The sequence below is a fragment of the Mastomys coucha genome, unplaced genomic scaffold (assembly GCF_008632895.1).
Source record: "Mastomys coucha isolate ucsf_1 unplaced genomic scaffold, UCSF_Mcou_1 pScaffold23, whole genome shotgun sequence".
Taxonomy (NCBI): Eukaryota; Metazoa; Chordata; class Mammalia; order Rodentia; family Muridae; genus Mastomys; species Mastomys coucha.
In genome coordinates, this window is record NW_022196906.1 from 62,434,099 (window position 1) to 62,448,707 (window position 14,609).

The window sequence follows — 14,609 nt, forward strand, 5'->3', positions numbered from 1 at the left end:
CCTGGGGCTAACGACGTGTATCACCATGCCCAGCCTTTATTTTAAAGTTGCGTTTGCTTGTTTGTTTATTTATTTTTGAGACAGGGTCTTACTATGTGTCTTTGGTTTTCTCTCTGTGTGTTTGTGTGCATGGAAGGTATGAGTGTGACAGTCAGAACAACTTGACGGTGTCTGTTCTCTCTTTCCACCATTGAGTTTCAGTAATTGAACTCAAATCATCAGATTTAGCAGCATGCACCTTTACCGGCAGAGCCATCTCACCGATCTATTGTATTACTTAAAAAAAAAAATCTTAATACAGGGCCTCATATAGCCTAGTCTGGCCTTGAACTGACTATGTAGCCTGGCCTTGAAATGGCTATGTAGCTAAGGATGACCTTGAAATTCTGACTCTCCTTTGTCTCCTCAGTGCTGGGATTAAGAGAAGTGCATTACTGTGCCGGGATTATGACATGCCCAGGACTCAAAGACAGTTTTGCGCTGGAGAGTCACAGCGCCTTAACCCCAGGCCTCACTCTCTCTTACTTTGGCCCCCTGTAAGCGCAGAGGTGGGGGTGGTGGGGTCACGCCTGCGCAGTGGTGGCGTCGCGCACGCGCGGCGCGGGGCGGGCCGCAGCTGTCAGTCTCCGCGCCGGCCACGGCCCTCCCCTGCGCGCTGCGTTCCGGCTCCGCCCTCTCCCGCCTCCTGGTCCCCGCCATGGTGCTGGAGTCGGTGGTCGCTGACTTGCTGAACCGCTTCCTAGGGGACTACGTGGAGAACCTGAACAAGTCCCAGCTAAAGCTGGGGATCTGGGGCGGTAAGCGCGATGCCTCGGCCCTGCCGGCGTGGGAGAGGGGGCTGCGCGTGTGGGAGCCTGAGGACCCCGGGGGCCCCGCTGGGCATGCCCCTGCTGTCGATGTAGCCACACAGGGGCAGCGCGCTGCTTAGCAGTCCCCACAAACCCCTCAGAATAAAACAAGAAAAAAAAAGTAATTATTTACCTCAGCAGCGGACGTCAGAGCACGGCTCATGCTCCCTACAGTGTCAGCTTGTCTTCCCTTGCATCTCCTGGCCCCAGGACCAGGCTTCCTGGTTCCCAGCCCGGGGAGGTGGGATGGGCAGGGGTGACAGTAAGAAGAAAGGCATGCCTTGTCCCCCAAGGACTTTAACTCAGGGATTCCTACCATTTGGCCACTTCCTAGTTAGGTAGAGGGCTCTGCAGCTCTTTTTGTTTTTGTTTTGAAGTAGACCTTCGAGCTACTGGCCAGAGGCATCATTAATTAGGGTTGTCTGCTAGGGTGCAAATGCGGGAAGATCTGCCAAGGTTATTATCCTGAAGATTAGGAGTAGAAAAGTCTTGTGATAAGTAGCCTACTTCTGCATTCTTGAGTAAACTTGGATTTGGGAGTGTAGCTCAGTGGCAGAACTTTTGCTTCAAGCCTCCACAGAACAGTAGAATACCAATACAGATGGGGTATTTGGGGATATGGGGAGTATTTGTATTCATTTACTAAGTTACTGTAAGGCCTGGGAATTTTGTCAGCTTTGGGAGGAAATTAAAAAACAACATCCCATTTAAATGGATGGAGCTACTTTTAATTGTCAGCGATTTAAGTTTAGGCTCGCTCTGTCTGGTTGGCATTTGCCAGTGGAGAAGCTAGCTGTTTGGTGCTTGAAATGTGGTTACAATGTTCCGAGTATAAAGTACACTGGGTTTTGAAGATGAGCATTTCTCCTAATGGAGGTCAAAAAAAAAAAAAAAAAACCCAAACAAACAAAAACAAACAACAAAAAAAACCCCCAGCATCTCAATAAATATTATGTTGGCTCCGTGCTGAAATGGTATTTGACTAGCTTGAGTTAAATACATTATTAAAATTCAGAACCATCATCAGCTACAAGGTCAATTTATGATGAGGTTACAAGAAACATAATCATGAGGGTAAAATGCATAGGCTGTTCCCATCTGCTCAGCTCAGCTTGTTTATCACTATTACCTACCGTTAGCAATTACAAAGGATTTCTACATTATGTCTATCAAAAATATGGGCTCCTAAAATTAATGATCTGGGAGAGGTACCATATTTTTATTGGACAGTGCTGTCATTGAATAATGACTTGCCCCCTGAATTATGTTGGAACACTTGTTTTATTTTAAAATGGGTTGCTGCTCTTTTTTTTTTCTTTTCTTTCTTTCTTTTTTTTTTGGTGATTCTTCCATAAATACACACTTTGTGTAACCATCCCTGCTACATAATGCAAAAGGAAAAGTTTTTAAAAGGAGTATCTAGATCCTTCCGCACAAAGAGAGAGGGCAAGTGTTTCTTTAGAATTCTTGCAGTAATGTCAGTTATTCTTTGTAAAACATTTTTGAAAAAAGTGCTTCAGATCAGTGTGAACTCTGAGCTAGAGTGCGTATAGTTCTAGGCCTGCTAGTATGTTGGGGAAGCCATTTACAGTAAGGACCTTTTTTTTTTTTTTTTTTTTTTTTTTTTTTTTTTTTTTTTAATTTCAGCTTCCGCAGAGAAAGCTATAATATGGTCTGAGGAGTTTGATCACACCTGACAAGATGACATTCCCACTAACCACTCCTTTTTTATTGGTTTTATTGGTTGCCTTGTCCTCAGGAGTTCAGGCCTTTTAAAAAAGAAAAAAAAAAGATGTATAGGTGAAGTTGAGGATTCCTCCACTACCACATTGTACTCACTTTTAAAGTTAGGAGTTGGACGTGTTAGCATCTGAGGTTGTTCAGTTTGTAAACTGTTTGACAGCGATTAGAGTCTGAAGACTTCGAGCTTATTCACACTGAATCTAAGTGTTACAGAGCTGTGTCGCACCTCCTGCCTCACTGTCTCTAGTGATATCTAGGAATGAGATTTTTCTTTATCCTGTTTTCTGCTTTTCCTTACTTTGTGGTGCTGGGACCCCAACTCCAGACCTTGATGGTGCCCAGTGACATTCTTCAATGAGCTATATATACCCTCAGCTCCATTTTATTTCATTTTATTTCATTTTATTTTATTCTTAGAATAACATATTCTGCCAGTAGTATGCCTTAACTGTGCAGTGTGTCTGATACGCTGTGCAGCGGATACATTGGTTTCTTTCACCAGTTGTCCCGGGAACAGTCAGCGATTGCGTGTTGTCAGCTCACAGCTCAGCCCTGTAAAGTTTAACTAATGGTTTCTAGATATCATGTGCTTTGTAGTTATTGCTCAACATGTGGTCTTCTAATCCGATTCTCCTTAAAATAGAAAGACGAGTCTGAGTTGACTATTACTCAAGACAATAGTGCTGGAGAAACTGGTCTTTATGGTGTTGGGAAACAGATGGGATATTAATGAAATCGTTGATAAGACATCCATGGTGCTGACAAAGCTTTTCAAGAAAGTCTGAAGGTGATATGTAGTCCTATTTGAAAACTACATGTGTGTTAGCAGGTAACATTTATATGTCAGTGCTTTTTTCTTTTTTAACCTTTTTAAACCTTTGCATGTTTAAAACTTTAGAATAGGGGGATTCTTCCTGTAGAAGTTTTACATATGTAATTTTTTTGTGTTTTTTGTTCTTTGGAGAGTAAGTTAACTTACTCTTAACTAGAATATTAGACTAGCCAAAAGCAGTTGATTTCAGTGTCAGGAGGGTGTTTGGCAGTGCTTGAAGCGCTGTTGACAGGGCTAGCGAGATGGCTTAGCCATAAGAGCACTGACTGCTCTTCCGAAGGTCCCGAGTTCAATTCCCAGCAACCACATGTTGGCTCACAACCACCCATAATAAGATTTGATGCTCTCTAGTGAAATCTAGGAATGAGACTTTATCCTGTGTGTCTGGAGACAGCTACAGTGTACTTATGTATAATAATAAATAAATCTTTGAAAAAAAAAAAGAAATACTGTTGACTGAGGAGGTGTGCTGCTGGTAGGTGTAGGTAGGTCCTAGGGATACTGCTGAAAACATCTAGCAGTGTGAGAGATGGACAGTCAGGAAGGAAGTGCTGTCCAGACCTGTGTAGTAGTTGAGGAACTGGCCTAAGGAGAAAATGGAGATTGTCTCCTGGATATAATGAGACCCAGGGGGTTAACAGCTTTTACTAGGGAGTAAAAATAGATCTAGAGAGAGTACATTACTTTTAAGAGATTTCTAACAAGACAAACAGGTATCTTAAATGACTGACATGTATCATGTCTTTGGTGTGCCTGGGGAGTTTTGAGAGTCAAAATATAGTGTTACTATAATCTGAAAAACATTGGGCATAGGAGACGTCCACACAATGAAACAATAAAAGCCACAATAAAGAAGAAAACTGTAGTATGAAAAAGAAGGAGTGAGTTATTAGAAAGTCTAGAATCAAGCTATACATTCTGGAAGTGGCTTTTAAGTTCAAGAACGAGCAAGGCCAGCAAGACTGCTGGCCCAGGGGGTAAGCATGCTTACTGCCAACCCTGGCTATCAGAGTTCAGTCCCTGTGATGCGTATAGTAAAAGGAGAGAACTGACTCCTACAAGTTGTCCTCATACCTTACATGCAGGGACACTAACATGTCCCCCCTCATATAAAAATGTAATAATTTTTAAAACTTTTTTAACTGAAGAAGCAAAGGCAGTAATGATAATAATAATAATAATAATAATAATAATAATAATAATAATAATAATAGTAATAATAATGTTCAGAGAGGACATAAAGGGCTCTTAAACTTTATGACTATCTTTTGGAATTCCCTCACCTCCTCCTCCTCTCTCCTCCTCTTCTTCTTTTGCTTTTTGAAACAGGGTTTCTCTGTGTAGTGCTGTCTGTCCTGACACTCTAGACCAGGCTGGCCACAAATTCTTGGAGATCCTCCTGCCTCTGCCTCTGCCTTCTAAGTGCTGGGATAAAAAGGCACGTATTACCACCTCCTGGCTTGGAATTCATTCTTAAAAGATTATATAATGCCACACAGTTCTTATTAAGTATTTTCGAAATGGTTTAGGCAGAATACATTTTTAAAACTTGCTACTGTGGAAACAGGTCCAGTTCACCACTTACAGGATCCTGGAGAAATTAGTTCTGTAAGCCTCAGTTTCCTAATCTGTAAAGAGAACTACAACAGGAAGTCCAAGGAAAGTCCTTTGGATGGCAATGGTAGGTGGGTTAGCCTGCTGTCGCATTTTTTGAAGCATGTTTCCTCTAACATCATGCATCTGCTAGCATTGTACATGCATATGGATATCTTTTATCCTCCCCTGAAGTCTTAAAAGCAAGGAAACTTTTTGCAATTAATTTATACTTGACAATGCTCCTGTTTTCTGTAACAGTGTGTAGGACAGCCTTCAAAGGCTCAGACGTGTGCCTTGTGGGCAGGTGCTGCCAGATGAAAATGCTTACCTAGGCTTTTGATCCCCAGAAACTGGTACCACCAGATAAATTACACAGCCCCTAGCTGTTTGAGAGGTATCCAGGATTTAATTGTTTTAAGTGTAACATGTCTCCAAAACAGTGTGTCGAAATGTCCGATCTTTTGCAATGTGGGTTAAGTGGTGCTGCAATGTAGAATCTGCCAATTTGATTTTTCCAAGCTTTTTCCTGTGGAGGAACAGGAGCAGCTTCCATTCAGGACTCGGTGGCTCTCACTTCCCTTAGTCCAGTGGACTGAACCTTAGACCTGGTGTGTAGGATCACAGGGGTGGCTGTGGTACCAGGAACAGGAACCAGGGTGTAGTGTACAGAGTTCACAGCCCCTTAAGCCAGGCTCTCGGGTGCAGTTTCAGGTCCTGTCCTTCACCCCGGAGGCCCTTCCTGGTCAGCCCGCAGTTATGGGTGGAGTTCCTGTTCCAAATGCTGAGGACTAGAATTGCTGTAGATTCTGGGTTTTGTTTTTCAGAATTTAGAATATTGATAAGTGTGTGATGTGATTTCTTGGGGATGACAACCAAGTTAGCATAAAATTCAGTTATATTTCATATGCACATAGTGCACATAGCCTTACAATTATTTCCAGCATGGAATAATTGCATTTCGGAGCAGCGTACCATGCAAGATTAAGTCTGTGGCAACATGCCAGCACCCAAAAGTTTTGGATTTTGTTGCATTTTTGATATTAGATTTGTGATGGCCAGCTTGTCTTGCTCGTAGAAAGCAGCATGAAGAAGGGGAGAGGACGAGGAAACTGGACAGAAAGTTATCTTCCACCAGGTGTAAGGCTTTTGGCAGGTCACTGATGGGAAGAAGCTATCTGTTTCATCTCTGCAAATGTAAGAGGCGAGCGAGCTTCTAGCACCTGTGGTTTGAGCAAGGCTGGAGCAGCCTGAGTGCTTCCTTAGGGAAGTGGTACTCGCTGCCTGCAGCCAGTGCGAAGAGCCAGTCGCAAAATACACAAGGTAAAGAAGCCACATCTATAGGATGCCCAGCAGGTGGGGCAGACTGGGATGACAGAAAAAACAGTTGTGTGGTTTGTGGTTTTTTTTCTTTAGCCACATTACATAAAACACTGTAGTGTCTAAGTACTTATACATCGAGGCAGTATTTTTTTAAATAAAATAAATAAAATTTTTATTTTATTTCATGTAAGTATTTTACCTGCAAGTATGTGTGTGCACCATGTTCTTGCAGTGCCTGTGGAGGCCAGAAGAGGGTATTTGGTTTTTTTCTTCTTCTTTTCTTTTCTTTTCTTTTCTTTTCTCTTTTGGAGTTAGGAATGGTTGTGAACCACCAGGTGGGAGCTGGGAACTGAACTTTGTGAGAGCAGCAAGTGCTCTTAACCATTGAGCCATCAACTTCACATCCCCAGAAGGATTTTTTTTAAAGCTCCCTCCTGGCAGGTGATTGAGCCCCTAGTCATCTGCCAGAGCTCGCGGGATTTGCAAAGAAAAGACATACACGCCAGCTAATTTTGATATGCCTAACTTGCTCAATGGCTGGGCTTCTAAATCTTTCCGCAGCAGGTGCACACTCCCCTCAGGTATTCCTGAGTTAACATCTTTTTAAAATCTATATTTCATCTTTGCTACCCCAGGCCCAATTAGGGTAATGGCTCCTAGGGCCACTTTCCTAGAATCTTACATGTTGGCGGACCTTTAAGTCTGCTCTCTTTGCTTCCTCATCATGGAGAGTCTCCCCTCTTCTCCCCCTCAGTCAGTCCCTTTTCCCACTGCTATCTAGAAGTCCTAAAAGTCCCGCCTTTGTCTCCTTGCCCAACCATTGGCTGTACAGCAATTCTTCATTACGAATCAAAGCCCTCAGCTTCTGAAGGTGCAGCTTTTGGGTGCTGAATTAAGGCAAAGCATTAAAACCATTTCCCGACAAGGTGGGACAATATATCAAAGCAGAGCTTGAAAAGCTAAACTGGATACACCTATCCATGCATGTAAATAGCATCATCATTAATTAAAAATCCATCCATTTTCTAGAAATAGAGGCAGAAGTAAGCTGTGCCTTGGGTTTTAGGCTCTGTGCGGTGTTTGAAAGGAGAAAGTCCTGGTGACTTCCGTGCAGCTTTTTGCTTGTCTCTACCAAGACTTCTTGTTTCAACAGGAAACTGGAAAGTAAGAGTCAGCTACTTCCTTTTTGCTGCACGGCAGTCCTCCAACTGAACCAATCTGGATTGGTTTGGTTTGGAGTCAGATGGTTCAGTTCATTTGGAAGGAATTGGTACAATATTTTCTTTGGTGTCTGTGAAAACATGAGTCATTACAATGAATTGGTTCATACTTTTGCAGACTGCTTAGTGGTTGAGCTCATTTCCTTGGATGCGAAGAGCTCATAAACATTTGATACAAGTGAAGAAGATGGTGGATACTTTGGCTATAACTAGATCTGAGAAACCTTGCGTGCCTCACAGTACTACATAGGTGCTTGCCACTGTTTTAGGCCATGTGGCTTGATTAGGGTCTGGTGTTTTTATTTGTTGGTCATTGTTTTGGTTGTTGTATCATAGTTTGGATTAATCCTTATGTTTTATATTAAGAACTGACGAGGGAGTCGGGATATACAGTGCCACAATTATTGTTTAACCTTGGAAGAGTCACCCATTCTGCTTAAACTCCAGCTTCTTCATGTGTTAGTGCAGAGAGGGGTGGGAGTGAGCTCTGTGTGCTCCTGGAGTAGTTCTGGCATGTAGCTCAGGAACTGTTTTTAGAGAAAAGGTCTAGCATGGCCATCTGCAGTGCCACCTCCCATGTTCCCGAGGAACTGTCCCTTCTGGTGCTCCTGATGTTATCCTCTGACACTACCCTTTCCACTTGGATTTTTATATAACTTTAAAAACCAGAGCGGCACCAACAGACCTCTCAGTGCAGAGTCTGGCTATTGCCTGGCAAAGGAAGCAGATTTATTCAGTGGGATTGAACCCTTTACCTGTTCTGCTCCATTGTCTAGAAGAAAGCATGGTGTTCTGAACCTGGCACTGAGTGTCAGAAGACTGAGGGCTGGCCCTTCCATATGTAGGTTGCCATGGTCTTCATAGGCCATTAACCTCCAGATACCTCCAGTTTCTTTTTCTTGATAGGTACGTGCTACCTGCCTCCTGCTGTGAGGCTGTGGGGATCCAGTAATATCTGAACATACTTTTTGAAATATGAATTGATGGCCTCATACTAGTTGTTTCTGCCCCGTAACTATGTGCATCCTAAGGCAATTAAGCAAGTGTTTCCTGAGTACCAGTGATGAGGGACATTGGTAAGGAGATCATATTGTGCTGGGGATTTATGTAAACTTAAAATACTGTAGGGGAGATACAGCTCAAGCCTCAGTGAAGTCATGGAGAAATTATTTCTGGTTGAAATTATTTAATATCAACACTAGTTTTCTTTCTGAGACAGTATTTAAACTCCATGTGTAGCTGAGGATGTACCCGCCTTTGCTCAGTGTTGCGATTATAGCTATGTGCCACCACACTAGATCTGTACTTGTTAGAGATAGAAGCAGAACTTCATGCATGCTGGGCAAGCACTCTGTTTATTAATTGTGCTACATCCTTATCCCTTTCTGTTTCATAGTCATATAGTCCAGCTGGCTCTGAGCTCCCTGTGTAGCCTTGGCTAGCTTGGGTGTCCTGATCTTCCACCTCGTGAGCGAATGCTGGGAGAACAGGCCTGTACCACCAATCCCAAAGCAACAGTGTTTCCTGTGTTTATTCTGTAGATGAATACATGTATACAAGCTATTCTTGGATTTAGAACTTAGGCAAGCCTGTTCTGTGTTATGACAGTTCCAGTTGATTAAAAAACAAACAAACAAAACCAAATTGAGTGTCTGCATGTATGTATGTGCACCATTTGTGTACCTGATACCCTCAGAGCCTCCTCATTGTATCCCATTGGGGCTGGAATTATAGGAGCTGCCCAGAGTGGGTGCTGGGAACTGAACTTGGGTCTTCTGCAAGAGCAGCAAGTGTTTCTAACCACTGAACCATCTCTCTTGCTCCTTTGCTTTTCACTCACTACATTAACTTGGTTGTTTCTTCTAATTTAACAACTGTTCCTTTTTTTAAAAGAAGGTGTTACTTGCTAATTTAATGGGCTTGCATTCATTTCTATCGTTAACTCATTAGCAAAGATTGTTTCCTACATTCTGATTTAGGTTTACCATGTTGAGATATCTTTCGGCGTTGGCTCCGAAATTCCCTGTGTAACTGTCCTCCGCACTGTGAGCGTAAAGTAACATTTCTATAGCTTCTTCGTGAGCAGTGAGTGAGGTCTCCTTCAAAGCTGGACTCCTACATCCTACTCCTTATCCATATCCTTCAGCCCTGCCAGTCTGCGCCAGTGGTCACTGCACAGAGCTCCTTACCAGCCTGTCTATTTGGTATCTGTGGACTTGAGGTTAAGCGCCACCTCATGGCATGCCTGGCCTTCCTGTTTTCCTTGCTGGCAGAGCGTAGCATGTCTACCTCTCATCATTCATCCTCCTGACCTTGTTTCTTTTCTTTATTTTTAAGATTAGACATGATTATTGATTTTTTTTTTCCCCCTGTGGCCTCTGAGTGTTCTTATCTCTGGTGAGCTAGCTAAATAGGAAGTTTACTTCTGTGTGTTTGGAATGACTGTTTCTGGGATGAAAATCCCATCTTTCTTAGGATATTTTTCCAGTACTCAGTTCAGTATGAAGTGGTTGATTTTTTGGTGGATATGTCTCAGTCTTACAAATGATTTAAATGGAAGTTACTGCATCCTTAGGCCATGGAATGGGACAGATGCACCTGTGCCTGGCAGAACAGCATGCATTGTGTTTGCGAGTTGGCTGGTGCGTCACCTAGCCAGGGCACAGGCTACTGGCTGAGGGATGAATGCACTTTCCCCCATTCCCTGGGCCTCTGCTAATCTGCAAGTTGCTAATTTCCCTCCCTGTCTTTTTATTGTACTAGTGGCCCCTCCCTTAGTACAAATAGCTAAAGAACGATATTGCTATGGCTACCCTTTATGTCATTTATCCAGGAAGTATGAACAGACCTAGCTATTCTTTGTTAGTTTTGTGTGTCTGAAAGTAAAGTAGGTGTTAGGTATAGGAAGAATTCATAGCCAAATGCTGAGCCAAATTAACTTCAGAATTTACCATTGTTTTATTTTTTATTTCTTCATTTCCCCGTATTTTGCATCATGATTTCAATTAAAAGTAATACCTGATAATTATAAAAACTGGAAAATAATGAAAATGGTTAATAAAAAGTCATATTTGTCTCATCAACAGTGATCATCACTTTCAATATTCTGTCAGGTTGTAAAATACACTTCTTTAAACTTTGTTCGCCATGTTGGCAATGATCAAACAATACCTGTTACTTCATTGTAGAACCTTAGTTTACTACAGTAGAAACAGCCCCATTTTTATAAAGATGTACAAGTTCATATATATATATGTGTATATGTATATATGTGTATACATATATATGGTCACATTTGTCTGATACACGCATGTTTTTGTCTTAGTGATTGTGAAGATGTCATTTTTAGTGTGGGTGATCTGAGTACTCCTGGTGACAGTGACCCCACTCACTTGAGAGTCTCAGAGCTCATGAGCAGGTTTGGGGTCTGAGCTGACCATAGAGATGTTAAACTGCTTTGAATGACTGAAAATAAGTGTTCTGAAAATAAGATTCCTTCTGTTGACTCAAATAGGGGCCTCAGTTGTAATCTGTGTAAGACATCAGTATATAGTTAAATGCAGAGCTATCTCAGTACTTCTGTAACCTTAGAGATTATGATTCCTAAGAATGATTCTGTGGGCTAGAGGTTAAGAGCTCTGTGGCTGCTCTTGCAAGAGTTAAATACCCAGCATCCACATGACAGCTGTCTATCACTCCATTTTTAGGGGATTTGGCGCCCTCTATGGCCTCCATAGACATAGCGTGTGCTGCATAGACATGCATGCAGACTTTCTGGCTTCAAAATTTGTCTTTACTGTGATGGTCTTTGTTTGACAATGAAGTTATTACTTTATTTTAGGTAGATATGTATGTATGTGTGTATGATTTTTGGGAGAGGGTATTTCTGTATAGACTAGGGTGGCTTGGAATTCACTGTCTAGCCCATCCTGGCCTCAAACTAATGTCTCTCAGACTTAGCCTCCTAAATGCTGTGTCACAGGCATATACCGCCATACCTGGTTTTTCAGATTTTAGGTTCTTTCCAGATGCACTGTGAAGGCTGCCAAACAGTATTCTTTCATTCTTTCTACGTACAAAGCTGTAATATTTTCTGCTATTTCCTAGGGGTTTCTTATTGCTTCTCTGACTTTCTTCTAACTTTCAACAGTGTGCTTTAGAAAAAATTGCATATACACAGGAAACACATACTGTTTGTAGAAGAGACATTGTGCTGTCATAGCTTCTGTTTGGCTTCTGTTTGCTGGTGTTATGCATATACACATACGTATACGTATATAGGTTTAAAAAGTTATTTAAAAAGTCTGGATGGTATGTAGCCTTTTAGAAAACCCTAGTCTGCAAACATTTTCCCATGTCCCTCTTTGTTTTGTTCTGTAATGCAGGTATGTTCTGGCCTCTGCTTCCTGCTGGACCTTGAGTCCCACCTTCTTCCATCTGTGTTCTTAGCATTGCATCCTTAGTGTGTGATAGATGCAACACATTATTACTAATGGCTGTATTAATGTTATGTTTTTTGCCCCCCCCTTTTTTTTTTACAGGTAATGTGGCTTTAGATAATCTGCAGATAAAAGAAAATGCTCTGGTAAGGGTTATTATTTTTTAAATTATGCTTAATAACTCAGCTGATTTGGCAAGCTCTTAGAAACGTTTGGTTACTAGACATCTGTACCAGGTACCAGATAAAGTGACTGAGTCACTCCAAGTAGGGTTCTTTATTTAACTATTTGTCATTGGAAATCATGAGATTAAAGATTTACAGTTTTCCCCCTCAGTGATCAATTTTTTTCAAAATGGAATTCATTCCATGACCTAATTTCATTGTATAGCTTTGCTGTCTCCATTTCTCTTACAGACATTTTTTTTTTTTCAAAATTATCCTTATATATTTTCCAGGCAAATTAGGACTTGGTGGTAACCAATGATCTAGGTTACTACTGGAGCAGTGTGGTGACATGCTAGCCATAGAGTACTGAGGGAACAGTAAGGTGTAAGGAGGGACTTACACTTCAGCTTTAGTGAGGAATTTGCATCATTTGCCATTGAGGTAAAAGCAAAGCAGCACTCACCGTCCAGACCCAATGAGGTTACATTTTAACCTGGTATGCAAAGCTGACAGCTGCGATGTCATTTAAGAATATTTATTACACCTTAAATTTTCCATATGTGCTTTGTGTGTGTGTGTGCGCATACATGAATATATGCTGATATATGCTTCTCTCCCTCACCCCCACTCCCTGTTTAGACAGAGTCTCATGTAGACAACTTTGGCTTCAAATTCACTATGTAGCTAAGGCTCCCCTTGAAATACTGGTCTGTTCTTTTCTTCTTGTTGTATTTCAGGTAAACAGTGTCCATCTGTTTCATTTATTAAAATAAACCAGTTTATGTAATTACTTCCCTTATGAACCATCTTCTGTTTTTTCTGTTTATAATTTTGCTTCTTTGTAACTTCTGTATGCAAAACTACCGTTTCGTGAAGCAACCATAGCCATGAGTTACTCAGCTCTGTCACTGATGTGCACAGGGATGTGGGGGCTGTGTAAAGATGACCTTTAATTTTTGTCTTCCTTCTGAAGAGTGAATTGGACGTTCCTTTCAAAGTCAAGGCTGGCCAGATTGGTGAGTACTTTACTCTACATCTAGTTGCTTAGTTCTCTGTAGAGTTCATTTTGCCTGTACTGTTTAGCTCGAGAAGTCTTCTTGGGTTCACCAGAAACATGGGACATTTTTGTTTTATATTAATTTCAGAGTTCTAAACCTAATGAACATCATAGATAATCCATATCTCCTTTTAAAAAACCAAGGTGATAGAGAATTACTCTCTAAAGTGGAATGACATTTGAGCTGTAGTCCTGACCTCTGAGAGGCTTTGGCTTTACTACTTACAGCACCTCCATTTTCAAAGTGATAACCCAATTTCCTGTATAGACTCTTTATATTTATGAAAACCATACAATTGTAAAACTCTGTTAAGTAGACTTAAATGAAGCTCATGTCCCTCCTGTTTGCTCACTCATCTTCACTTGATATATTATGCAGCAGTGTGGTATGGACCATGTGTGTGGGTAAGTACTAAGTCTCCTTCTTTGCAGCCAAACTCTTATCCATTATTCATAACTCAGCGTACCTGTCTGCCAGAGAAATTATCAATAGGAAATTTTATCTACAAAACTCTCCCAAATACCTCATGTGACCTGATTTTTTTCTGTTATATCTATCAGTTATCTGTTGTCTATTATCTATCTATCTACCTACCTACCTATCTATCTATCTATCTATCTATCTATCTATCTATCTATCTATCTATCTATCTATCTGTCTATCTATATATCTACCTATCTATCCATCCATCCATCTAATCAATGATCTGTCTAAAGTACAGCTCCAGATGGGTTACTGTCACTTTAGAATTTGACTTAATGAATTATCCACTCCTCTTCTACAGCCTGCTACTATATTACATATTTTCCCTTCTTCATCACTATTCTGCTGAATTTTAGGGCTTTATCCTTTACCGTCTTAGCATTTTTCTCCCCCTTTTATTGAAAATAGATATTTTTCTCACATAGTAGATCCTTATTACCATTTCCCCTTCCTCTAAACTGCCAATTCTTCCCCACCTCTCCTCCCATCTGAATCTATTCTTTTTCTGCCTCTCATGAGAAAATAAACAAGCTTCTAAAGAATAATAATATATTAATGTAATATAATGATATAATATAATATATAAAGAACTTACCATGTCTGAATTGGACAAAACAAACAAGAAAAAGAACCCAAGAGAAGGCACAAGAATCAGAGACCCACTCGTTTGCATGCTCAGGAATCCCCTGAAAACACTAAACTATAATCTTTACTGTATATGCAGAGAACCTGGTGTAGACCCGTGCAGGCCCTGTGCGTGCTGCCTCGGTCTCTGTGAGTTCCTAGGAACTTTGCTCATGTTGCTTTATAGGTTTCGTTTTCTTGATGCCTTCCATCCCATCTGGCTTATATTCTTTCTGGCCACCTCTTTCTCAGGGTTACTTGAGCTCTGAGGGAAGGGAT

The 14,609-nt window shown here is 41.3% G+C and overlaps 1 protein-coding gene across 4 annotated transcripts in view; it reads left to right on the top strand.

Moving 5' to 3' along the window:
• The first annotated feature begins 605 nt into the window (after positions 1–605).
• Vps13c (vacuolar protein sorting 13 homolog C) overlaps positions 606–14,609 on the top strand; it is a 159,062-nt gene continuing 145,058 nt past the window's right edge. For 3 of the 4 annotated variants that reach the window (XM_031346006.1, XM_031346007.1, XM_031346008.1), the window contains exons 1-3: positions 607–797; positions 12,101–12,144; positions 13,139–13,181. In XM_031346006.1, coding sequence (XP_031201866.1) covers positions 698–797; positions 12,101–12,144; positions 13,139–13,181 — 187 coding nt within the window. In that variant the 5' untranslated portion in view covers positions 607–697. Of the gene's footprint in view, positions 798–12,100; positions 12,145–13,138; positions 13,182–14,609 lie in introns of all 4 variants that reach the window. The other variant, XM_031346005.1, reaches the window with a different exon arrangement.